At 38.2% G+C, this 23,897-nt stretch overlaps 1 protein-coding gene across 1 annotated transcript in view; it reads left to right on the top strand.

The window, feature by feature from the left end:
- The first annotated feature begins 251 nt into the window (after window positions 1-251).
- The window catches only part of LOC149940616 (uncharacterized), a 108,879-nt gene continuing 85,233 nt past the window's right edge, over window positions 252-23,897 (top strand). Inside the window, exon 1 of the mRNA XM_090178963.1 lies at window positions 252-1,815. Coding sequence (XP_090035089.1) covers window positions 1,358-1,815 — 458 coding nt within the window. The 5' untranslated portion in view covers window positions 252-1,357. The remainder of the gene's footprint in view (window positions 1,816-23,897) is intronic.

The following is a 23,897-nucleotide window of genomic DNA, read 5'->3' as shown; positions in this document are numbered from 1 at the left end:
CCATAATAATCATAATTATGGCACTTCAACAGTGACACTCTCACCGAGCTCCGAATTGGACCTACAACCGAACTGAGTAGTATATTATGGTCCTTTGTAATATATTTGAACCTCGAATCTCACAAGGTGTGGAGTTTTTGCCCTAGTGAAATCCAGGCTTTAGGAATAACGTGGATTTTTTGCGTCGAAATTCGCCGTCGCGGCGTTTTTGGCCTGGTGAAAACCAGCCCTTAACCCTAGTGAAATCAAACCTTTTTATACTGCACTTTTCAAGCGCGCCGTTCAACTCAAAATCCACACTTTATCGCTCACTGGCGCTCGCTTCTCTGTTCTCTCTCTCCGTCTATCTCTGGCTGAGAGTACCGCCTACGGACTGTTCTAGCACGCTTCTAGCGCCTGTTGTGAGCTCCCCAGTGTGTTCGTTCTCTCAGTCTGCCTTTCATCCTCAGTCCTTCGTAGCGTACGGATCACATTCGTCCACTTTGCAGCGACTAAGCCCGTGTGTCCCTCTTTATCGCTCTGTCGTTGTCGCTCGGTTTGGAGATGAATCGAGTTTTAGTCCCGCGTCCTTTCACGAAGAAACTCCCGGAGTAAATATTTCGTTACAGTCCTTTTCATCGACAAAGCGGAAAAAATGTAATTTACCAAACCACTTTGTGACCCGCTCGATTCGGATATTTCAGGTACAGAAACTTTCCGAGTGTTTTATTATTTCCGATACGCGACTCGTATTACCAACCTTTTAACCGCTTCTGTATGCAAAATTAGAATTGTATTTTCTTCCTTGATACGTGTAAATTGAACCTAAGATTGGATCGAGTTTGGCTCTCAGTGCGCGTTGGATTTCGTAATAAGGTGGTTGAATTTGAACGGTATTTCGCTCTGACAAGTTACTAGATGTTTTTTGCGTTTCCACTTCGATGTTTGTCTTGAATGTGAATCTGCAGATAAATATTTAGCGGATATTGAAATCTTTTCGGTTCCCGACTTGAGGTATCTAGCTTGGACAAGTAACTTGATGGTTTTTGTGTCGCCACTCGGATGTTTTTCCTGAACGTAAATTTTAAGGCAAATATTTAAGAGGATATTTAAATCATTTTGGCTCCCGAGGAGCGGAATCTCGCTCGGACAAGTACTTGATGCTTTTTACGTCTCCAATTGGATGTTTGTTCCTAACGTAAATCTGACGATAAATATTTGTGTGGAAATTAAATCTGTATTCCACTGACGCGTACTAAGAAGCTCCGGGAGCGGATTATCTCTGACGACGATGGTAATCTTTTCATCTCCAGACTCTCAGAATCGGATTAAGAATGGCCCATCTCTCTGATAAATGAGTCGTAATCGGTAACCGCCAATGGAAACGTCAAGCGCATCCTCTGTGTTTTTTCACGGCACCAAGCTGGCTTACCGTTACGACAATGGCAATACCAGTACGAGAGATCCTCGCAATGTGACCTTCAACTTGTCAGCGATGGACGAATACCCGGACTTGACTCAAATTCCGGCCGTTTATTTCGTATTCATCGCGCTGTACTTCGTCGTGATGGTTCTGGCCTTGTCTGGCAACTTCATGGTCTGCTACGTGGTCTTCAGCAACAGGAAGATGCACACTGCGGTTAATTACTACATCGTCAACTTGGCCGTTTGCGACTTCATGGTCGGGGCTTTCGTCCTGCCCGTGAAACTTTTGGAGACGGCAGCCCCCGCTGACTGGGGGGCCCTCAACAACCGAATCTGCATCGTCATGTACTATCTTCAAACTGTCATCGTTTTCGCCAGCGTCCTCACTCTGGTCGCCACGTGTCTGGAAAGGTGAGATTATTTATTCTATTTTGTGTCCCCATGTCCCGTTCCGTAGAATGATGAGACACTTTGGTATTTATGACCGAGGCGGTCTCTAATTATAATTCCAGCAATACGCTTTTATTTTTGTATTTACACTCGAGATAGAGTGCTTAAAATTTTACCACAAATTTAAAAACAATTGCATCGTATTTGGGTAAAGTCGAATTTATTTCGGTAAAGTCGAATTTATTTCGGTAAAGTAGAATTTATTTCGGTAAAGTAGAATTTATCTCGGTAAAGTAGAATTTATCTCGGTAAAGTCGAATTTATTTCGGTAAAGTCGAATTTATTTCGGTAAAGTCGAATTTATTTCGGTAAAGTCGAATTTATTTCGGTAAAGTCGAATTTATTTCGGTAAAGTCGAATTTATTTCGGTAAAGTCGAATTTATGTCGGTAAAGTCGAATTTATTTCGGTAAAGTCGGATTTATTTCGGTAAAGTCGAATTTATTTCGGTAAAGACGAATTTATTTCGGTAAAGACGAATTTATTTCGGTAAAGACGAATTTATTTCGGTAAAGTCGAATTTATTTCGGTAAAGACGAATTTATTTCAGTAAAGTCGAATTTATTTCGGTAAAGTCGAATTTATTTCGGTAAAGTCGGATTTATTTCGGTAAAGTCGGATTTATTTCGGTAAAGTCGAATTTATTTCGGTAAAGTAGAATTTATCTCGGTAAAGTAGAATTTATCTCGGTAAAGTCGAATTTATTTCGGTAAAGTCGAATTTATTTCGGTAAAGTCGGATTTATTTCGGTAAAGTCGGATTTATTTCGGTAAAGTCGAATTTATTTCGGTAAAGTAGAATTTATTTCGGTAAAGTCGAATTTATGTCGGTAAAGTCGAATTTATTTCGGTAAAGTCGAATTTATTTCGGTAAAGTCGGATTTATTTGGGTAAAGTCGAATTTATTTCGGTAAAGTCGGATTTATTTGGGTAAAGTCGAATTTATTTGGGTAGAATAGAATTTATTTGGGTAAAAAAATAACGTGTTCGGTAAAACGGAAAATATTCAGGTAAAAAAAAAATTATTTAGTTATAATGGAACTCATTAAGAAAAAGTACATATTTAGGTAAAGTAAATATTTTTTTATGTTCGTAGTTTTCGACTAAGTCACGAGATTCCGTTTCCAAAACATCCGATAAGGCAATGCTACTTAAGCGATATTATTTTACTTATGGTGGTAGTAAAAAAACAAACAAAAGTCTCTTGTAGTTCGTCATACAGGACGTATGTAATACATCTCTTAGGAGAGAAATATCCATCGAGGCTATAAAAATGAACACGTACCGTCAGCCGGGCTAGGATTGGCGCGGTTCGGTTCCGGTTCCTTCGGTTCACGGCAACCCTAGGTAGGCCCGTGGCAGTTTGCAACGAGCGCGATTTTCCGGATGTGTTTAATCTTGGCGAGGTCGTATCGGAAGTATTAAATGAAAGATATGATACTTCTTTTTGACGTTGATTAGCTGTATTGAATCCTCATAAAGCCGCCTTGGGTATTCAATTGACGCTTCAATAAAAAATTATCTCTTTTTAATTCCCCCTAATTGGCTAAAAGGGTATCGCTGAATGAAATATCTCCGGTTGGTCGGTTACCAGATTCGCCTAGCTAGCCAAAGAAGCCAACTACAATACATTTTCAATGCTAAATAAGTCGACTTGATTTGAATTTCACTTTATACACGCAATTTTTTCGTTATTGCTGATTGAAATTTTTCTAAGTGCAAACGTTGACGCAAAAATTTCTGTTAGGCCTAACAATTTGGTTTTTCTCGTCGACGCAAAAATTTCCGTAAGGCCTAGCACAATTTTTTTGTGTCAACGCTCTCATCATCGCTGCGTTTTTGCCCTTTTGAAAACCAGCTTGCACGTCCAAGCTTTATGTATTTATACTAACTAGCGAATCGCTGAATGCGTTTAATTGAAACGTCTATTGAGCTGGGAATCAAATAATATGAGTATTTTAATAATAAACAAATCTCTTAAAATATTTTATTTTAGGAAGCACACAAATTTGTTCGGTCAACCTGAAATGTTGGCCGTTTAATCAGAAGTTTGCTCTCTTAAGAAAAAAGCATCCATCTATTAAAATGAAACATGTGCCTTCACAAGCTCGATGCGGATTACATTCAACCCAATTTTCCCGCTAAAACGCGAATTTGTATACACCATCGCGCATAAAATTTACCGCCGGTATTACCATTTTAAACTGTGTAAGAATATTTACTCATTTATAAACCATGTTTTCTTGATGAAATAGTTAAAGTCCTCGTCTTAGTGACATCTAAAATAGTGACAATTGAGCTGTAATAACCTACCCAAATTAACCTAACTATAGCTACAATTTCTTTTTCAGAACGTATTCTTTATACGCGATCTTTAAATACGTAATGCGTGTTATAAAGACATCCATTTATCTGAGCGGTATACATCAAAGGTTAAACAAATGCGCGTGGTAAAAAATTCTTCTAGCTCGTTGTAAAGACTCATCTAAAATAACGAAGGACCTTATACCGAAATTATATATGAATACACTTGGAATGTAAGAGATGATATCCATTGAAACGGGCGTGGTTTACAGTCGTGGCATATTAAACTCATCCCCGATTCGACTTTAAGACTCGAATACATGTTCATTCATTTGCTCTTCTTTAATCATCTAAATAAGTGACTAGAAGAATTCCCCAAAGAACATGATCAATTCTCCAAGCATTTCAGTGTGAGGACGAATCGGTATTTCTGCAACGGTTTTTATAGGGGTGGGCAAATAATGAATTTCAGAAACGAAATGAATCCGAATCGAATAGTATTCGCATATTGGAAATTCGATTTGGGTAATCGAAAAATCGAATATTATTCGTTTGAATTCGATTAATCGATTTTTAAGAGGTTATTATTCGAATTTCGGATTAATCGTTTTAAAATGATTATTCGTTTTCAAAGGTCTTTGAAAAGTTTAGAAATTATTTACAATCTTTTCCATCTTTGCTTTAGGAATCAGAATTAATCGGAATAATTTATTAAAATAATTATAAGTAAAAGTTAGACATTGAAACAATTTTTTTTATTTTATTTTATTTTAATTTGAAAACAATTAAATTTTTCTCTCTCGAAGTTTACAGAAAAAATAATTAAATAAACCTTGTATATACCTTTAAAACAGAATAAAAATCTGGCAAGAAAGCAAGACCCAAAATTACTCTGGCTTCTTGAAAATATTGTAGTGGCCGCGTACTAATTTTTCGTGTGAGAACACTAACATTTCAACGTCGTCACTACAGGAAGAAAAGTTTTACTTTCATTTTCAAACGATTATTCGGCTTTTATTCGTTTTCAAACGATTATTCGGTTTTTATTCGTTTTCAAACGATTATTCGGTTTTTATTCGTTTTCAAACGATTATTCGGTTTTTATTCGTTTTCAAACGATTATTCGGATTTTATTCGTTTTCAAACGATTATTCGGCTTTTATTCGTTTTCAAACGATTATTCGTTTTTTATTCGTTTTCAAAAAATTATTCGTAAAGATAAAAGGTATTCGATTTTTTTCGAGTAATCATTTAAAAATTCGCATAATCGTTTTTCACGAAATTTAAAATTTGATTCTTCGAAACAAACGAATACTATTCGAAAATTCGATTATTCGCCCAACCCTAGCAGCCTTTTTAGCTAATAATTTTCTGTTATACCCGGTAATATCGCGTTGAAACTAAACCCGGCTGAGCTAAAGAAACTGGAATCGTCGTCAGTCATTATATCTTATTAGTGGCTGTATGTAAAGCAAAAAGATCCCATTTTCGACACCATCGAACCATCCTAACGAAGAGAAACAATTAGCAAAGTCCACCCCTAAATTACTTGACCCCTCAGTCATTATAGTATCATAAACCTTAAATTTCATACATTTCTTTCAAATAAAAGCAAATTGTTTATTGTTTGACCTCTAGAAAACTGAGAAAGCATTGTACTAAACTATGACTAAGTTATAACAGTTGATAATTTAGGTTCCGTAATGGAATTATGATGTGTAACTTAGCATTCAGGCGACCCCACTTCTTCCCCCCTGTAACATTTAGTAACGCCTGTTCAAACACCTTTCACCCTTACTGCCCGAGGTTATTTGTGAACGACCCCTTATCTAATCGACTATCCGATAAAATTTATTTCCGTTTAGCAGTTTTTCAATTTTAGCTTTAGTATTTAGTAATACTTCCCTTTAAGCAATTTGAAGTACTTACTATTTCATTGAATTGTTTTTAGCTCAATTTTTTATTTAAATTTTAAATGTTAAGCTTAGTAACTAAAATCGTGTGCCGCCACGAAAGCATATCTTTCCGAAGTACTGGCAGTTTAATTATATTAAGAGCATGGTTTTCAAAAACATTTTTCCTGATATTTCTAAAGAAAAAGCAAACCTACTTTAAGCACGAGAGTATTAATATTTAATATATAGACTTCGTTTCGCAGCCAAACCGCCCCTATTGTGTGTGACTGTAGTTACGAGTGATTGAAGGCTACCACCATCTTTGATCTCTTTTGGTACTTTGATTAGATTGATTTCTAGTATAATGTATATCTTAAGTAACCTACATGACAGCAGTGTATTCCAAAACCGATCAATATTTTAAATGAAATATTTACTTTGACCATCAGATTTCGTTATGATATTGTTATTGTTTGGTTTGCTTAAGACAATAATAACAATAAATCAATAAAAATTAAGAAATAAGTGCAAAATTAAAATTGACAGTTAATTATGATTACCGAGGTGAGGCGAGATTTTTTTTAACCTTAACTAGGTGTAAATTAAATATACTACCCACTAACAAACTACAATGGTACAGTGTTGCCCGTCATGTGTTGATTAAAATGGAGGCGTCTTTGTTTTGGTGTCAAACATTTAATATCAGCGGTGAAAACCACAATTCATTTTCATCACAAATATTCGCCAAAATGAAACTTTTAAGAAAGTGCAAAAAGTTTTATTTGACTTTCAGGCGAAATAATTTATTGACGTATTGAAAATTGATTTTCCTAAAATCCCCTCGCGAATTTTTACGTAATGACTTTTTAATTTCTGAGCTTCTTTGAAAGAATTAATTTCTTAATTTCTGAGCTTCTTTGAAAGAATTAATTTATCAATTTCTGAGCTTTTTTGAAAGAATTAATTTATCAATTTCTGAGCTTCTTTGAAAGAATTAATTTATCAATTTCTGAGCTTCTTTGACAGAATTAATTTATCAATTTCTGAGCTTCTTTGAAAGAATTAATTTATCAATTTCTGAGCTTCTTTGAAAGAATTAATTTATCAATTTCTGAGCTTCTTTGAAAGAATTAATTTCTCAATTTCTGAGCTTCTTTGGAAGAATTAACTTCTTAATTTCTGAGCTTCTTTGAAAGAATTAATTTCCTTATTTCTGAGCTTCTTTGAAAGAATTAATTTCTTAATTTCTGAGCTTCTTTGAAAGAATTAACTTCTTAATTTCTGAGCTTCTTTGAAAGAATTAACTTCTTAATTTCTGAGCTTCTTTGAAAGAATTAATTACTTAATTTCTGAGCTTCTTTGAAATAATTAATTTCTTAATTCCTTCGAAAGAATTAATTTCTTAATTCCTTCGAAAGAATTAATTTCTTAATTTCTTCAAAAGAATTAATTTCTTAAATTCTTCGAAATAATTAATTTCTTAAATTCTTCGAAAGAATTAATTTCTTAGCTTCTTTGAAAGAATTAATTTCTTAAATTCTTCGAAAGAATTAATTTCTTAAATTCTTCGAGGTAATTAATTTCTTAAATTCTTCGAGATAATTAATTTCTTAAATTCTTCGAGATAATTAATTTCTTAAATTCTTCGAGAGAATTAATTTCTTAAATTCTTCGAGATAATTAATTTCTTAAATTCTTCGAGAGAATTAATTTCTTAAATTCTTCGAGAGAATTAATTTCTTAAATTCTTCGAAAGAATTAATTTCTTAAATTCTTCGAAAGAATTAATTAAATTCTTCGAAAGAATTAATTAAATTCTTCGAAAGAATTAATTTCTTAAATTCTTCGAAAGAATTAATTTCTTAAATTCTTTGAAAGAATTAATTTCTCTAACTCTAGTCGATTTTTCCATATAGACGACAATATGTTGATCGCGTGTGCGGTTTAGGCCTTGACATGGTGAATAGCGCAATATTTGCTGTTTAAGATCGACCATTTTTTGTTATCCATTGCGAAAAAATGTTTCTCCAATAAATCACACCGTTCCCAATTCACATTGCGATCGATTTGAATTTACAGTTAGGGTTTGTATACCAATTGCTATGTACAAGCTTTGTAAAAACCTACGAGATTGCGCTTAGACGCTCTTGAAGTCTTTGACACGTGTTGGTTTCCACTTAAAGGTAACTTTCCGTCAGACTCTAAAACGAATAAGGGCGCTCAACTGTGGTACGTATAGAAACGTTTCTAAGCGCGTAACGTAAAATGCACGATAGTGCACACTAAGCTTGTGCGTCGACGCTCGCCGTCGTACAGTTTTTGCCTTAGTGAAAATCAGCCTTTATACATTTTCCGTCAGACTCTAAAACGAAATATTTTCAAACGTTCATCAGGCTCTAAATATAAATAATTACAAACATAAAGTCAAAGACTCAAAGTGTAAAACGAAATATATTTAAACTTTCTTCAGATTCTAAGAAGAAAGGCTTTTAAAGTTTTCGTCAGACTCTGAAAAGAAATATTTCAAACTTTCCGTCAGCTGTATTCTTTAAGGACTTTTTAAACTAGGGCTAAAACGCCACGACGGTAAACGTTGACGCAAAAAATCCCCGTTAAGTTTGGTTTCCACTAGCGCGCGTGTAGACGCGTCACTCAACTCTGAAGCTTGTTTTCCACTAGCGCGCGTCATAATGTTATTTTCTTTACGCGCGTAAAAACGTTTGAACGTTTCAAAGCTGAGAAACGCGTCTTTGCGCGCGCCAGTGGAAAACAAGCATGAGACGTACAAACGTTTTGACGCGCGTAAAGAAAAATGTATTATGAGGCGATCTAGTGGAAACCAAGCATAATCCTAAACCATTTTTTTTTCGTCGACGCTCACCGTCACCGCGTTTTTGCCCAAATGTAAAACAGCCCTTTTGGCCTTATTCAATATTTTTGCATCGACACTCGCCGTCGTGCCGTTTTTGCACTAGTATAAAGCAGCCATCAGACTCTCCAGCGGACTCCAAAACAAAATATTTTCCGCATTTCAAACTTTCTATCAGATTCTAAGATGAAATATTTTAAACTTTCTGTCGGACTCTTCAACGAAATATTTTAAACTTAACGGTGTTTCCTAAGAGAAAGATCTTTATATATACAGTATATTTTAAAAACGAATTTAAATGAGACCATTTTAAGCCGTCAAATGCATGACTCAAAGATAAGCCGAGTCGCGAAGGTCAGTGATAATTTTCAGCCAAGTTCGCACCATAAGAATTCCGTACATGAATTTTGCATAGAAATTATTAAAAAAAATCCTTCAGATCTCCATAGAGACTTTAAGCTGCTCATATATCATTTACAGAGTTCTAGAGATATTTCTCTAGAACAAGCTCTTCCTGTAATGCAATATTTTATTACTTTTAGAAAAATGGCTATTTTAGTACGTAGTTATTTCTTTTTGTGAAAAATGTTCGTACGAGTTTTCTAACATATAGGTCCCAAGCGTGGCATGAAGGGCTCGACACCAGGCCCACCACCCTCCTACAAAATTTAACCCAAGTCATCTAGCGACTTTTATTGTCATGGATATTAGCCTAGCTGATTATTATTATTATTTTTAAAATTAAAACCGAACCGCTTACTACAAAATTTAAACTACGCCTGTTTTGTTCCCCATTTAATTGTGAAATGTGATAACGAAAATTGAGAAAAAGTGGAAAATTTATAAATTGTTTGCAGGGAAACAAAAATACAGACCGAAGCCATTAAAGGTTCGATTTTAATGCTTCAATTTACATTAAATGGCACCAATTTTAAAAAAAAAGTTACCAGGAAGGGAACAAATTTGAATTATTAAAACAAAGCCAATTTTTAACACAATTTTAAGGGATGTTTTATGTAAAAACACGGGCCATACGGTAAAACATCTGGTATTTAAAAATTTAAATCTAATGGCGTCGTAAAAAATATATCGGTCTATACCAAAAATATTTCAAACGTATTCCCTATTCTTTAGAATTACTACCATAAGTCTATAATATTTTCCATAAGTATGTCACATTATCACTTCCTATCGGTTATTTAAAAATCGCTCTAACTGGCGTTAAGCGCTATGATAGGATCGTATATGTTTAATTTTTTAATTTTTTTTGATAGGATCTTCTCCAATGTTTACAGAGAAAATTGGGCCACAATTGAATAATAATAATAATCGGCTAAGCTAATACTAAGGGAGTCTAAGGCACTAACATATGGCCAAATCCACTAGCGACGTTTAATGTCTTTATTTTAAGGTTAAATTGCTTATTAGTGTGGTGACATGCCCTTCATGCCACGCCAGCCAACAGCTCCCTACACTCGCTATTACCGTTAACCTCAAAACTTTTTATGGAACCGCGGAACTCGGGGGTAAAACACCCTTTAATCAGTTGGCAAAGAACTTGCGAAAAGTATAGTGTGAATCAAACTTAATTCCGGACTTTTAATCAAGATCAGAAAATTCGTAGAATCGCCTAAGTGGTATTTTCGCTAGAAATGGAAACGTTATCCACGTATTACTTTTAGTCCAAAGAATATCTGACGTTTTGCTCGGAGCGGCGTACGTCAAACGATCACTTTCGGTTGCTCGCGCCTATTCAGAAATGCTGGCCTCCTGTTGTTTTACTCGCTACAAATAACTTCGTCTTTCATCATTAAAAGGATCCCTTAAAAGAGAGTTGCGAAGGATTTTCTCCCTGAATGCTCAGAAACTTTACCAAAATCTTTCTGAAGAATGACAACCCTCCGATATTTGGGTCAAAATTTAATTTTTTTTTAAATATTTACCTTTTCTTTTTGATGAACAATGTAGAAGGGAATTGCGAAAACGTGTCCTTTAGTTTAGATAGCCAATCATTTTGTCTAAAAATTGGGCTGAATTTCATTTTCATCTGAAAATATTGAACGTTTTGTAAGTAACCATGTTTCAAACTGTTTTATTTATTGAACTTCATTTAAATAACCCTGTTTAGACTTAAGTGAAAGTAGTCCCCTTTCGAAATTCATTTATAAGTAGCCTCATTTCTAAATATTTCTCTCGCCGCCCTTGATCGTTTTTCGCAAGTGAGTCCCCCTTTAGAACTTGTTGTGCGCAAGTGAGTCCCCCTTTCAAACTTTTTGTCGCAAGTGAGTCCCCCTTTCGAACTTTTTGTCGCAAGTGAGTCCCCCTTTCGAACTTTTTGTCGCGAGTGAGTCCCCCTTTCGAACTTTTTGTCGCGAGTGAGTCCCCTTTCGAACTTTTTGTCGCGAGTGAGTCCCCCTTTCGAACTTTTTGTCGCGAGTGAGTCCCCCTTTCGAACTTTTTGTCGGGAGTGAGTCCCCCTTTCGAACTTTTTGTCGCGAGTGAGTCCCCCTTTCGAACTTTTGTGCGCGAGTGAGTCCCCCTTTCGAACTTTTTGTGCGCGAGTGAGTCCCCCTTTCGGACTTTTTGTGCGCGAGTGAGTCCCCCTTTCGAACTTTTTGTGCGCGAGTGAGTCCCCCTTTCGAACTTTTTGTGCGCGAGTGAGTCCCCCTTTCGAACTTTTTGTCGCAAGAGAGTCCCCCTTTCAAACGTTTTTCTCGCAAGTAACTCCTCTTTTCAAACGTTTTTGTCGCAAGTAACTCCCCTTTTCAAACGTTTTTGTCGCAAGTAACTCCCCTTTTCAAACGTTTTTGTCGCAAGTAACTCCCCTTTTCAAACGTTTTTATCGCATGTAACTCCCCTTTTCAAACGTTTTTGTCGGAAGTAACTCCCCTATTCAAACGTTTTTGTCGCAAGTAACTCCCCTTTTCAAACGTTTTTGTCGCAAGTAACTCCCCTTTTCAAACGTTTTTGTCGCAACTAACTCCCCTTTTCAAACGTTTTTGTCGCAAGTAACTCCCCTTTTCAAACGTTTGTCGCAAGTAACTCCCCTTTTCAAACGTTTTTGTCGCAAGTAACTCCCCTTTTCAAACGTTTTTGTCGCAAGTAACTCCCCTTTTCAAACGTTTTTGTCGCAAGTAACTCCCCTTTTTAAACGTTTTGATCGCAAGTAACTCCCCTTTTCAAACGTTTTTGTCGCAAGTAACTCCCCTTTTCAAACGTTTTTGTCGCAAGTAACTCCCCTTTTCAAACGTTTTTGTCGCAACTAACTCCCCTTTTCAAACGTTTTTGTCGCAAGTAACTCCCCTTTTCAAACGTTTGTCGCAAGTAACTCCCCTTTTCAAACGTTTTTGTCGCAAGTAACTCCCCTTTTCAAACGTTTTTGTCGCAAGTAACTCCCCTTTTCAAACGTTTTTGTCGCAAGTAACTCCCCTTTTTAAACGTTTTGATCGCAAGTAACTCCCCTTTTCAAACGTTTTTGTCGCAAGTAACTCCCCTTTTCAAACGTTTTTGTCGCAAGTAACTCCACTTTTTAAACGTTTGTCGCAAGTAACTCCCCTTTTCAAACGTTTTTGTCGCAAGTAACTCCCCTTTTCAAACGTTTTTGTCGCAAGTAACTCCCCTTTTCAAATGTTTTTGTCGCAAGTAACTCCCCTTTTCAAACGTTTTTGTCGCAAGTAACTCCCCTTTTCAAACGTTTTTGTCGCAAGTAACTCCCCTTATCAAACGTTTTTGTCGCAAGTAACTCCCCTTATCAAATGTTTATGTCGCAAGTAACTCCCCTTTTCCAACGTTTTTGTCGCAAGTAACTCCCCTTTTCAAACGTTTTTGTCGCAAGTAATTCCCCTTTTCAAACGTTTTTGTCGCAAGTAACTCCAATTTTTAAAAGTTTGTCGCAAGTAACTCCCCTTTTCAAACGTTTTTGTCGCAAGTAACTCCCCTTTTCAAACGTTTTTGTCGCAAGTAACTCCCCTTTTCATACGTTTTTGTCGCAAGTAACTCCCCTTTTCAAACGTTTTTGTCGCAAGTAACTCCCCTTTTCAAACGTTTTTGTCGCAAGTAACTCCCCTTTTCAAACGTTTTTGTCGCGAGTAACTCCCCTTATCAAATATTTTTGTCGCAAGTAACTCCCCTTTTCCAACGCTTTTGTCGCAAGTAACTCCCCTTTTCAAACGTTTTTGTCGAAAGTAACTCCCCTTTTCAAACGTTTTTGTCGCAAGTAACTCCCCTTTTTAAACGTTTGTCGCAAGTAACTCCCCTTTTTAAACGTTTGTCGCAAGTAACTCCCCTTTTCCAACGTTTTTGTCGCAAGTAACTCCCCTTTTCAAACGTTTTTATCGCATGTAACTCCCCTTTTCAAACGTTTTTGTCGCAAGTAACTCCCCCTTTCGAACTTTTTGTCGCAAGTGAGTCCCCCTTTCGAACTTTTTGTCGCGAGTGAGTCCCCTTTCGAACTTTTTGTCGCGAGTGAGTCCCCCTTTCGAACTTTTTGTCGCGAGTGAGTCCCCCTTTCGAACTTTTTGTCGCGAGTGAGTCCCCCTTTCGAACTTTTTGTCGCGAGTGAGTCCCCCTTTCGAACTTTTGTGCGCGAGTGAGTCCCCCTTTCGAACTTTTTGTGCGCGAGTGAGTCCCCCTTTCGAACTTTTTGTGCGCGAGTGAGTCCCCCTTTCGAACTTTTTGTGCGCGAGTGAGTCCCCCTTTCGAACTTTTTGTGCGCGAGTGAGACCCCCTTTCGAAATTTTTGTAAGCGAGTGAGTCCCCCTTTCGAACTTTTTGTCGCAAGAGAGTCCCCCTTTCAAACGTTTTTGTCGCAAGTAACTCCTCTTTTCAAACGTTTTTGTCGCAAGTAACTCCCCTTTTCAAACGTTTTTGTCGCAAGTAACTCCCCTTTTCAAACGTTTTTGTCGCAAGTAACTCCCCTTTTCAAACGTTTTTATCGCATGTAACTCCCCTTTTCAAACGTTTTTGTCGCAAGTAACTCCCCTATTCAAACGTTTTTGTCGCAAGTAACTCCCCTTTTCAAACGTTTTTGTCGCAAGTAACTCCCCTTTTCAAACGTTTTTGTCGCAACTAACTCCCCTTTTCAAACGTTTTTGTCGCAAGTAACTCCCCTTTTCAAACGTTTGTCGCAAGTAACTCCCCTTTTCAAACGTTTTTGTCGCAAGTAATTCCCCTTTTCAAACGTTTTTGTCGCAAGTAACTCCCCTTTTCAAACGTTTTTGTCGCAAGTAACTCCCCTTTTTAAACATTTGATCGCAAGTAACTCCCCTTTTCAAACGTTTTTGTCGCAAGTAACTCCCCTTTTCAAACGTTTTTGTCGCAAGTAACTCCCCTTTTCAAACGTTTTTGTCGCAAGTAACTCCCCTTTTCAAATGTTTTTGTCGCAAGTAACTCCCCTTTTCAAACGTTTTTGTCGCAAGTAACTCCCCTTTTCAAACGTTTTTGTCGCAAGTAACTCCCCTTATCAAACGTTTTTGTCGCAAGTAACTCCCCTTATCAAATGTTTATGTCGCAAGTAACTCCCCTTTTCCAACGTTTTTGTCGCAAGTAACTCCCCTTTTCAAACGTTTTTGTCGCAAGTAACTCCCCTTTTCAAACGTTTTTCTCGCAAGTAACTCCCCTTATCAAACGTTTTTGTCGCAAGTAACTCCCCTTATCAAATGTTTATGTCGCAAGTAACTCCCCTTTTCCAACGTTTTTGTCGCAAGTAACTCCCCTTTTCAAACGTTTTTGTCGCAAGTAACTCCCCTTTTTAAACGTTTGTCGCAAGTAACTTCCCTTTTTAAACGTTTGTCGCAAGTAACTCCCCTTTTCCAACGTTTTTGTCGCAAGTAACTCCCCTTTTCAAACGTTTTTATCGCATGTAACTCCCCTTTTCAAACGTTTTTGTCGCAAGTAACTCCCCCTTTCGAACTTTTTGTCGCAAGTGAGTCCCCCTTTCGAACTTTTTGTCGCGAGTGAGTCCCCTTTCGAACTTTTTGTCGCGAGTGAGTCCCCCTTTCGAACTTTTTGTCGCGAGTGAGTCCCCCTTTCGAACTTTTTGTCGCGAGTGAGTCCCCCTTTCGAACTTTTTGTCGCGAGTGAGTCCCCCTTTCGAACTTTTGTGCGCGAGTGAGTCCCCCTTTCGAACTTTTTGTGCGCGAGTGAGTCCCCCTTTCGAACTTTTTGTGCGCGAGTGAGTCCCCCTTTCGAACTTTTTGTGCGCGAGTGAGTCCCCCTTTCGAACTTTTTGTGCGCGAGTGAGACCCCCTTTCGAAATTTTTGTAAGCGAGTGAGTCCCCCTTTCGAACTTTTTGTCGCAAGAGAGTCCCCCTTTCAAACGTTTTTGTCGCAAGTAACTCCTCTTTTCAAACGTTTTTGTCGCAAGTAACTCCCCTTTTCAAACGTTTTTGTCGCAAGTAACTCCCCTTTTCAAACGTTTTTGTCGCAAGTAACTCCCCTTTTCAAACGTTTTTATCGCATGTAACTCCCCTTTTCAAACGTTTTTGTCGCAAGTAACTCCCCTATTCAAACGTTTTTGTCGCAAGTAACTCCCCTTTTCAAACGTTTTTGTCGCAAGTAACTCCCCTTTTCAAACGTTTTTGTCGCAACTAACTCCCCTTTTCAAACGTTTTTGTCGCAAGTAACTCCCCTTTTCAAACGTTTGTCGCAAGTAACTCCCCTTTTCAAACGTTTTTGTCGCAAGTAATTCCCCTTTTCAAACGTTTTTGTCGCAAGTAACTCCCCTTTTCAAACGTTTTTGTCGCAAGTAACTCCCCTTTTTAAACATTTGATCGCAAGTAACTCCCCTTTTCAAACGTTTTTGTCGCAAGTAACTCCCCTTTTCAAACGTTTTTGTCGCAAGTAACTCCCCTTTTCAAACGTTTTTGTCGCAAGTAACTCCCCTTTTCAAATGTTTTTGTCGCAAGTAACTCCCCTTTTCAAACGTTTTTGTCGCAAGTAACTCCCCTTTTCAAACGTTTTTGTCGCAAGTAACTCCCCTTATCAAACGTTTTTGTCGCAAGTAACTCCCCTTATCAAATGTTTATGTCGCAAGTAACTCCCCTTTTCCAACGTTTTTGTCGCAAGTAACTCCCCTTTTCAAACGTTTTTGTCGCAAGTAACTCCCCTTTTCAAACGTTTTTCTCGCAAGTAACTCCCCTTATCAAACGTTTTTGTCGCAAGTAACTCCCCTTATCAAATGTTTATGTCGCAAGTAACTCCCCTTTTCCAACGTTTTTGTCGCAAGTAACTCCCCTTTTCAAACGTTTTTGTCGCAAGTAACTCCCCTTTTCAAACGTTTTTGTCGCAAGTAACTCCCCTTTTTAAACGTTTGTCGCAAGTAACTCCCCTTTTCAAACGTTTTTGTCGCAAGTAACTCCCCTTTTCAAACGTTTTTGTCGCAAGTAACTCCCCTTTTCGAACGTTTTTGTCGCAAGTAACTCCCCTTTTCAAACGTTTTTGTCGCAAGTAACTCCCCTTTTCAAACGTTTTTGTCGCAAGTAACTCCCCTTTTCAAACGTTTTTGTCGCGAGTAACTCCCCTTATCAAATATTTTTGTCGCAAGTAACTCCCCTTTTCCAACGCTTTTGTCGCAAGTAACTCCCCTTTTCAAACGTTTTTGTCGCAAGTAACTCCCCTTTTCAAACGTTTTTGTCGCAAGTAACTCCCCTTTTTAAACGTTTGTCGCAAGTAACTCCCCTTTTTAAACGTTTGTCGCAAGTAACTCCCCTTTTCCAACGTTTTTGTCGCAAGTAACTCCCCTTTTCAAACGTTTTTATCGCATGTAACTCCCCTTTTCAAACGTTTTTGTCGCAAGTAACTCCCCTTTTCAAACGTTTTTGTCGCAAGTAACTCCCCTTTTCAAACGTTTTTGTCGCAGGTAACTCCCCTTTTCAAACGTTTTTGTCGCAACTAACTCCCCTTTTCAAACGTTTTTGTCGCAAGTAACTCCCCTTTTCAAACGTTTGTCGCAAGTAACTCCCCTTTTCAAACGTTTTTGTCGCAAGTAACTCCCCTTTTCAAACGTTTTTGTCGCAAGTAACTCCCCTTTTCAAACGTTTTTGTCGCAAGTAACTCCCCTTTTTAAACGTTTTGATCGCAAGTAACTCCCCTTTTCAAACGTTTTTGTCGCAAGTAACTCCCCTTTTCAAACGTTTTTGTCGCAAGTAACTCCCCTTTTCAAATGTTTTTGTCGCAAGTAACTCCCCTTTTCAAACGTTTTTGTCGCAAGTAACTCCCCTTTTCAAACGTTTTTGTCGCAAGTAACTCCCCTTATCAAACGTTTTTGTCGCAAGTAACTCCCCTTATCAAAAGTTTTTGTCGCAAGTAACTCCCCTTTTCCAACGTTTTTGTCGCAAGTAACTCCCCTTTTCAAACGTTTTTGTCGCAAGTAACTCCCCTTTTCAAACGTTTTTGTCGCAAGTAACTCCCCTTTTTAAACGTTTGTCGCAAGTAACTCCCCTTTTTAAACGTTTTTGTCGCAAGTAACTCCCCTTTTCAAACGTTTTTGTCGCAAGTAACTCCCCTTATCAAACGTTTTTGTCGCAAGTAACTCCCCTTATCAAATGTTTTTGTCGCAAGTAACTCCCCTTTTCCAACGTTTTTGTCGCAAGTAACTCCCCTTTTCAAACGTTTTTGTCGCAAGTAACTCCCCTTTTCAAACGTTTTTGTCGCAAGTAACTCCCCTTTTTAAACGTTTGTCGCAAGTAACTCCCCTTTTCAAACGTTTTTGTCGCAAGTAACTCCCCTTTTCAAACGTTTTTGTCGCAAGTAACTCCCCTTTTCAAACGTTTTTGTCGCAAGTAACTCCCCTTTTCAAACGTTTTCGTCGCAAGTAACTCCCCTTTTCAAACTTTTTTGTCGCAAGTAACTCCCCTTTTCAAACGTTTTTGTCGCGAGTAACTCCCCTTATCAAATATTTTTGTCGCAAGTAACTCCCCTTTTCCAACGCTTTTGTCGCAAGTAACTCCCCTTTTCAAACGTTTTTGTCGCAAGTAACTCCCCTTTTCAAAAGTTTTTGTCGCAAGTAACTCCCCTTTTTAAACGTTTGTCGCAAGTAACTCCCCTTTTTAAACGTTTGTCGCAAGTAACTCCCCTTTTCCAACGTTTTTGTCGTAAGTAACTCCCCTTTTCAAACGTTTTTATCGCATGTAACTCCCCTTTTCAAACGTTTTTGTCGCAAGTGACTCCCCTTTTCAAACGTTTTTGTCGCAAGTAACTCCCCTTTTCAAACGTTTTTGTCGCAAGTAACTCCCCTTTTCAAACGTTTGTCGCAAGTAACTCCCCTTTTCAAACGTTTTTGTCGCAAGTAACTCCCCTTTTCAAACGTTTTTGTCGCAAGTAACTCCCCTTTTCAAACGTTTTTGTCGCAAGTAACTCCCCTTTTTAAACGTTTTGATCGCAAGTAACTCCCCTTTTCAAACGTTTTTGTCGCAAGTAACTCCCCTTTTCAAACGTTTTTGTCGCAAGTAACTCCCCTTTTCAAATGTTTTTGTCGCAAGTAACTCCACTTTTCAAACGTTTTTGTCGCAAGTAACTCCCCTTTTCAAACGTTTTTGTCGCAAGTAACTCCCCTTATCAAACGTTTTTGTCGCAAGTAACTCCCCTTATCAAAAGTTTTTGTCGCAAGAAACTCCCCTTTTCCAACGTTTTTGTCGCAAGTAACTCCCCTTTTCAAACGTTTTTGTCGCAAGTAACTCCCCTTTTCAAACGTTTATGTCGCAAGTAACTCCCCTTTTTAAACGTTTGTCGCAAGTAACTCCCCTTTTCAAACGTTTTTGTCGCAAGTAACTCCCCTTTTTAAACGTTTGTCGCAAGTAACTCCCCTTTTCAAACGTTTTTGTCGCAAGTAACTCCCCTTTTCAAACGTTTTTGTCGCAAGTAACTCCCCTTTTCGAACGTTTTTGTCGCAAGTAACTCCCCTTTTCAAACGTTTTTGTCGCAAGTAACTCCCCTTTTCAAACGTTTTTGTCGCAAGTAACTCCCTTTTCAAACGTTTTTGTCGCGAGTAACTCCCCTTATCAAATATTTTTGTCGCAAGTAACTCCCCTTTTCCAACGCTTTTGTCGCAAGTAACTCCCCTTTTCAAACGTTTTTGTCGCAAGTAACTCCCCTTTTCAAACGTTTTTGTCGCAAGTAACTCCTCTTTTCAAACGTTTGTCGCAAGTAACTCCCCTTTTCAAACGTTTTTGTCGCAAGTAACTCCCTATTTCAAACGTTTTTGTCACAAGTAACTCCCCTTTTCAAACGTTTTTGTCGCAAGTAACTCCCCTTTTTAAACGTTTTGATCGCAAGTAACTCCCCTTTTCAAACGTTTTTGTCGCAAGTAACTCCCCTTTTTAAACGTTTGTCGCAAGTAACTCCCCTTTTCAAACGTTTTTGTCGCAAGTAACTCCCCTTTTCAAACGTTTTTGTCGCAAGTAACTCCCCTTTTTAAACGTTTTGATCGCAAGTAACTCCCCTTTTCAAACGTTTTTGTCGCAAGTAACTCCCCTTTTCAAACGTTTTTGTCGCAAGTAACTCCCCTTTTCAAATGTTTTTGTCGCAAGTAACTCCACTTTTCAAACGTTTTTGTCGCAAGTAACTCCCCTTTTCAAACGTTTTTGTCGCAAGTAACTCCCCTTATCAAACGTTTTTGTCGCAAGTAACTCCCCTTATCAAAAGTTTTTGTCGCAAGAAACTCCCCTTTTCCAACGTTTTTGTCGCAAGTAACTCCCCTTTTCAAACGTTTTTGTCGCAAGTAACTCCCCTTTTCAAACGTTTATGTCGCAAGTAACTCCCCTTTTTAAACGTTTGTCGCAAGTAACTCCCCTTTTCAAACGTTTTTGTCGCAAGTAACTCCCCTTTTTAAACGTTTGTCGCAAGTAACTCCCCTTTTCAAACGTTTTTGTCGCAAGTAACTCCCCTTTTCAAACGTTTTTGTCGCAAGTAACTCCCCTTTTCGAACGTTTTTGTCGCAAGTAACTCCCCTTTTCAAACGTTTTTGTCGCAAGTAACTCCCCTTTTCAAACGTTTTTGTCGCAAGTAACTCCCTTTTCAAACGTTTTTGTCGCGAGTAACTCCCCTTATCAAATATTTTTGTCGCAAGTAACTCCCCTTTTCAAACGTTTTTGTCGCAAGTAACTCCCCTTTTCAAGCGTTTTTGTCGCAAGTAACTCCCCTTATCAAACGTTTTTGTCGCAAGTAACTCCCCTTATCAAAAGTTTTTGTCGCAAGTAACTCCCCTTTTCCAACGTTTTTGTCACAAGTAACTCCCCTTTTCAAACGTTTTTGTCGGAAGTAACTCCCCTTTTTAAACGTTTGTCGCAAGTAACTCCCCTTTTTAAACGTTTTTGTCGCAAGTAACTCCCCTTATCAAACGTTTTTGTCGCAAGTAACTCCCCTTATCAAATGTTTTTGTCGCAAGTAACTCCCCTTTTCCAACGTTTTTGTCGCAAGTAACTCCCCTTTCAAACGTTTTTGTCGCAAGTAACTCCCCTTTTCAAACGTTTTTGTCGCAAGTAACTCCCCTTTTTAAACGTTTGTCGCAAGTAACTCCCCTTTTCAAACGTTTTTGTCGCAAGTAACTCCCCTTTTCAAACGTTTTTGTCGCAAGTAACTCCCCTTTTCAAACGTTTTTGTCGCAAGTAACTCCCCTTTTCAAACGTTTTTGTCGCAAGTAACTCCCCTTTTCAAACGTTTTTGTCGCAAGTAACTCCCCTTTTCCAACGCTTTTGTCGCAAGTAACTCCCCTTTTCAAACGTTTTTGTCGCAAGTAACTCCCCTTTTCAAACGTTTTTGTCGCAAGTAACTCCCCTTTTTAAACGTTTGTCGCAAGTAACTCCCCTTTTTAAACGTTTGTCGCAAGTAACTCCTATTTTCCAACGTTTTTGTCGCAAGTAACTCCCCTTTTCAAACGTTTTTATCGCATGTAACTCCCCTTTTCAAACGTTTTTGTCGCAAGTAACTCCCCTTTTCAAACGTTTTTGTCGCAAGTAACTCCTCTTTTCAAACGTTTGTCGCAAGTAACTCCCCTTTTCAAACGTTTTTGTCGCAAGTAACTCCCTATTTCAAACGTTTTTGTCACAAGTAACTCCCCTTTTCAAACGTTTTTGTCGCAAGTAACTCCCCTTTTTAAACGTTTTGATCGCAAGTAACTCCCCTTTTCAAACGTTTTTGTCGCAAGTAACTCCCCTTTTTAAACGTTTGTCGCAAGTAACTCCCCTTTTCAAACGTTTTTGTCGCAAGTAACTCCCCTTTTCAAACGTTTTTGTCGCAAGTAACTCCCCTTTTTAAACGTTTTGATCGCAAGTAACTCCCCTTTTCAAACGTTTTTGTCGCAAGTAACTCCCCTTTTCAAACGTTTTTGTCGCAAGTAACTCCCCTTTTCAAATGTTTTTGTCGCAAGTAACTCCACTTTTCAAACGTTTTTGTCGCAAGTAACTCCCCTTTTCAAACGTTTTTGTCGCAAGTAACTCCCCTTATCAAACGTTTTTGTCGCAAGTAACTCCCCTTATCAAAAGTTTTTGTCGCAAGAAACTCCCCTTTTCCAACGTTTTTGTCGCAAGTAACTCCCCTTTTCAAACGTTTTTGTCGCAAGTAACTCCCCTTTTCAAACGTTTATGTCGCAAGTAACTCCCCTTTTTAAACGTTTGTCGCAAGTAACTCCCCTTTTCAAACGTTTTTGTCGCAAGTAACTCCCCTTTTTAAACGTTTGTCGCAAGTAACTCCCCTTTTCAAACGTTTTTGTCGCAAGTAACTCCCCTTTTCAAACGTTTTTGTCGCAAGTAACTCCCCTTTTCGAACGTTTTTGTCGCAAGTAACTCCCCTTTTCAAACGTTTTTGTCGCAAGTAACTCCCCTTTTCAAACGTTTTTGTCGCAAGTAACTCCCTTTTCAAACGTTTTTGTCGCGAGTAACTCCCCTTATCAAATATTTTTGTCGCAAGTAACTCCCCTTTTCAAACGTTTTTGTCGCAAGTAACTCCCCTTTTCAAGCGTTTTTGTCGCAAGTAACTCCCCTTATCAAACGTTTTTGTCGCAAGTAACTCCCCTTATCAAAAGTTTTTGTCGCAAGTAACTCCCCTTTTCCAACGTTTTTGTCACAAGTAACTCCCCTTTTCAAACGTTTTTGTCGGAAGTAACTCCCCTTTTTAAACGTTTGTCGCAAGTAACTCCCCTTTTTAAACGTTTTTGTCGCAAGTAACTCCCCTTATCAAACGTTTTTGTCGCAAGTAACTCCCCTTATCAAATGTTTTTGTCGCAAGTAACTCCCCTTTTCCAACGTTTTTGTCGCAAGTAACTCCCCTTTCAAACGTTTTTGTCGCAAGTAACTCCCCTTTTCAAACGTTTTTGTCGCAAGTAACTCCCCTTTTTAAACGTTTGTCGCAAGTAACTCCCCTTTTCAAACGTTTTTGTCGCAAGTAACTCCCCTTTTCAAACGTTTTTGTCGCAAGTAACTCCCCTTTTCAAACGTTTTTGTCGCAAGTAACTCCCCTTTTCAAACGTTTTTGTCGCAAGTAACTCCCCTTTTCAAACGTTTTTGTCGCAAGTAACTCCCCTTTTCCAACGCTTTTGTCGCAAGTAACTCCCCTTTTCAAACGTTTTTGTCGCAAGTAACTCCCCTTTTCAAACGTTTTTGTCGCAAGTAACTCCCCTTTTTAAACGTTTGTCGCAAGTAACTCCCCTTTTTAAACGTTTGTCGCAAGTAACTCCTATTTTCCAACGTTTTTGTCGCAAGTAACTCCCCTTTTCAAACGTTTTTATCGCATGTAACTCCCCTTTTCAAACGTTTTTGTCGCAAGTAACTCCCCTTTTCAAACGTTTTTGTCGCAAGTAACTCCCCTTTTCAAACGTTTTTGTCGCAAGTAACTCCCCTTTTCAAACGTTTTTGTCGCAAGTAACTCCCTTTTTTAAACGTTTTGATCGCAAGTAACTCCCCTTTTCAAACGTTTTTGTCGCAAGTAACTCCCCTTTTCAAACGTTTTTGTCGCAAGTAACTCCCCTTTTCAAATGTTTTTGTCGCAAGTAACTCCACTTTTCAAACGTTTTTGTCGCAAGTAACTCCCCTTTTCAAACGTTTTTGTCGCAAGTAACTCCCCTTATCAAACGTTTTTGTCGCAAGTAACTCCCCTTATCAAATGTTTTTGTCGCAAGTAACTCCCCTTTTCCAACGTTTTTGTCGCAAGTAACTCCCCTTTTCAAACGTTTTTGTCGCAAGTAACTCCCCTTTTCAAACGTTTTTGTCGCAAGTAACTCCCCTTTTTAAACGTTTGTCGCAAGTAACTCCCCTTTTCAAACGTTTTTGTCGCAAGTAACTCCCCTTTTCAAACGTTTTTGTCGCAAGTAACTCCCCTTTTTAAACGTTTTGATCGCAAGTAACTCCCCTTTTCAAACGTTTTTGTCGCAAGTAACTCCCCTTTTCAAACGATTTTGTCGCAAGTAACTCCCCTTTTCAAATGTTTTTGTCGCAAGTAACTCCACTTTTCAAACGTTTGTCGCAAGTAACTCCCCTTTTTAAACGTTTTGATCGCAAGTAACTCCCCTTTTCAAACGTTTTTGTCGCAAGTAACTCCCCTTTTCAAACGTTTTTGTCGCAAGTAACTCCCCTTTTCAAATGTTTTTGTCGCAAGTAACTCCCCTTTTCAAACGTTTTTGTCGCAAGTAACTCCCCTTTTCAAACGTTTTTGTCGCAAGAAACTCCCCTTATCAAACGTTTTTGTCGCAAGTAACTCCCCTTATCAAAAGTTTTTGTCGCAAGTAACTCCCCTTTTCCAACGTTTTTGTCGCAAGTAACTCCCCTTTTCAAACGTTTTTGTCGCAAGTAACTCCCCTTTTTAAACGTTTGTCGTAAGTAACTCCCCTTTTTAAACGTTTTTGTCGCAAGTAACTCCCCTTATCAAACGTTTTTGTCGCAAGTAACTCCCCTTATCAAATGTTTTTGTCGCAAGTAACTCCCCTTTTCCAACGTTTTTGTCGCAAGTAACTCCCCTTTTCAAACGTTTTTGTCGCAAGTAACTCCCC

The sequence above is a fragment of the Leiobunum rupestre genome, chromosome 6 (genome assembly GCF_980474605.1).
Source record: "Leiobunum rupestre chromosome 6, qqLeiRupe1.1.hap1, whole genome shotgun sequence".
Taxonomy (NCBI): Eukaryota; Metazoa; Arthropoda; class Arachnida; order Opiliones; family Sclerosomatidae; genus Leiobunum; species Leiobunum rupestre.
Note: the sequence above shows the minus strand (reverse complement) of the source record. Positions and strands in the feature narration are given on the sequence as shown.